This window comes from Penaeus chinensis, chromosome 10 (assembly GCF_019202785.1).
Source record: "Penaeus chinensis breed Huanghai No. 1 chromosome 10, ASM1920278v2, whole genome shotgun sequence".
Taxonomy (NCBI): Eukaryota; Metazoa; Arthropoda; class Malacostraca; order Decapoda; family Penaeidae; genus Penaeus; species Penaeus chinensis.
The window spans coordinates 31,588,612-31,591,111 of record NC_061828.1 but is presented as its reverse complement, the minus strand read 5'-3'; the positions used below and the strand labels follow the sequence as shown (position 1 = coordinate 31,591,111).

At 47.3% G+C, this 2,500-nt stretch overlaps 1 protein-coding gene across 1 annotated transcript in view; it reads right to left on the bottom strand.

The window, feature by feature from the left end:
• LOC125029727 (DBH-like monooxygenase protein 1) overlaps positions 1 to 2,500 on the bottom strand; it is a 17,876-nt gene that overhangs the window by 6,596 nt on the left and 8,780 nt on the right. Inside the window, exons 4-5 of the mRNA XM_047619817.1 lie at positions 2,071 to 2,246; positions 173 to 316 (exon numbers count right to left, since the gene is read on the bottom strand). Coding sequence (XP_047475773.1) covers positions 173 to 316; positions 2,071 to 2,246 — 320 coding nt within the window. The remainder of the gene's footprint in view (positions 1 to 172; positions 317 to 2,070; positions 2,247 to 2,500) is intronic.

Genomic DNA, 2,500 nt, shown 5'->3' with positions numbered 1-2,500 from the left:
CACTTTATCATCATTATCCCTATTCCCCTTCGTCACCATCTTCCTCACCCCACCCCCCCTATCTTTATTCCCCTTACCCCTCTCTTCCCCATCATCATATTTCTCCCTTTCTCAAAACGTCTCATCCTCTTTCCCCTCCTCTTCTCTTTATCACCCTTATCCCTCTTCTTACCAACAGTCAGGTGATCTCCAGGGTAAATCTTCACCGGCTCGCTCAAAATTCTTGCCTGTTGGAAATTGGCGTCGAAGTTCTTGTCCTCCCCAAGTGGCGCCAGTTCACGGCCGTTTCGGAAATGTCGCAGTTTGATGTTGCGAGCTGAGGGGTAAAGGGGGGCGGGGGGCGGGGTTGGGGGAAGGGGTTGGGGGTAGGGGATGGGGGGGGAGAGAGAAAAGGAAAATGGTTATTATTGGGGGTGAGTGTGATGGTGGGGGTAGGGGGTGGGGAGAAAGCGAAGGAAAAGGGTTAATATTGGGGGTGAGTGTGATGGTGGGGGTAGGGGGTGGGGAGAAAGCGAAGGAAAAGGGTTAATATTGGGGGTGAGTGTGATGGTGGGGGTAGGGGGTGGGGAGAAAGCGAAGGAAAATGGATAATATTGGGGGTGAGTGTGATGGTGGGGGTAGGGGGTGGGGGAGAAAGCGAAGGAAAATGGATAATATTGGGGGTGAGTGTGATGGTGGGGGTAGGGGGGTGGGGAGAAAGCGAAGGAAAATGGTTATTATTGGGGGTGAGTGTGATGGTGGGGGTAGGGGGTGGGGGAGAAAGCGAATGAAAATGGTTAATATTGGGGGTGAGAGTGATGGTGGGGGTATGGGGTGGGGGAGAAAGCGAAGGAAAATGGTTATTATTGGGGGTGAGTGTGATGGTGGGGGTAGGGGGTGGGGGAGAAAGCGAATGAAAATGGTTAATATTGGGGGTGAGAGTGATGGTGGGGGTATGGGGTGGGGGGGAAAGCGAAGGAAAATGGTTATTATTGGGGGTGAGTGTGATGGTGGGGGTAGGGGGGGGGGGAGAAAGCGAAGGAAAATGGTTATTATTGGGGATGAGAGTGATGGTGGGGGTATGGGGTGGGGGAGAAAGCGAAGGAAAATGGTTATTATTGGGGGTGAGTGTGATGGTGGGGGTAGGGGGTGGGGGAGAAAAAGAAGGAAAATGGTTAATATTGGGGGTGAGTGTGATGGTGGGGGTAGGGGGTGGGGGAGAAAAAGAAGGAAAATGGTTAATATTGGGGGTGAGTGTGATGGTGGGGGTTGGGAAATGAGTGGGAGAGGGAAGGAAAATGGTTAATATTGGGGTTGAGTATGATGGTGGGGGTAGGGGGTGGGGAGAAAACGAAGGAAAAGGGTTATTATTGGGGGTGAGAGTGATGGTTGGGTTGGGGAAATGAGGGGGAGAGCGAAGGAAAATTGTTAAAATTGGGAGGAAAGGGGGGGGGGGGGGTGAAAATGATAATGGAGGCGATGGTTGTGTTGAGTTTGAGGGGGAGACTGAAGGAAATGAATAAAAATATTTTGGTGGGTGAGAGTGACAGTATTGGAGGGGGGGGGGGGGGGGGGTTGGTTATTATGATGATGGAGGGGATGGTGGTGAGTTGACAAGGGGTTCAGATGGTGGCCTTGACCTGACCATACATCTTTATGGGCGATGGTGATGGTGATGGTGTAAATTCAAGGAAGAAGTGCGGGAAATTCTTTTAAATATGGTGATGAAGGTAATGATAGCTGTGGTGGTGGCATCAAATGGAAGTAAAATCGAAGGAAATTCTTTAAAAATGAGGGTGTGAGTGATGATGGTGGTAATGGTAACGAAGTGATGGTGATAGTGATGTAATGGTGCTGTCAAGCTGATGGGAAACTGATGTATATTTTGTTCAAGTGATGGTGAAATAGTGCAAAGTTGATGGTACACTGAAATATTTTTTTTTAAATACTAATCTTCATCTTTACCACTACTACAATAACAACATTTATGTAATGATAACACTGATAATGAAGATAAACAATTATAAAACCCACAAAAAAGACAAAATGAATTAATCAGGACGAGATCAAAAGAAAATCCATTTCCCTCACCTGTATAGTGACCATGAAGGAAAACCATAAAGACATTAACTCCATCTTCAGGAATATTGCCCCGAGTACAGTCTGACGAACAGTGACCTGCCGTAACCCAGTCTAACCTCCTGGGCGGCACCGTCAGGGAGAAGACGATAGAGTGACCCACGGCGAGATTCCCGGCGTCCTTTTCCCTGTGGTTGGATAAGGTCATGAGGTTAGAGAGGAGGTCAGGAAGGTCATGTGGTAATTTATACACATGCAATTCTACATTTCGTACACACAGACACACACACACACACACACACACACACACACACACACACACACACACACCCACACACACACACACACATATATATATATATATATATATATATATATATATATATATATAGTATATATCCAGGTATAACTCCTTTAAACATGTAGTCATAATTCTATCATC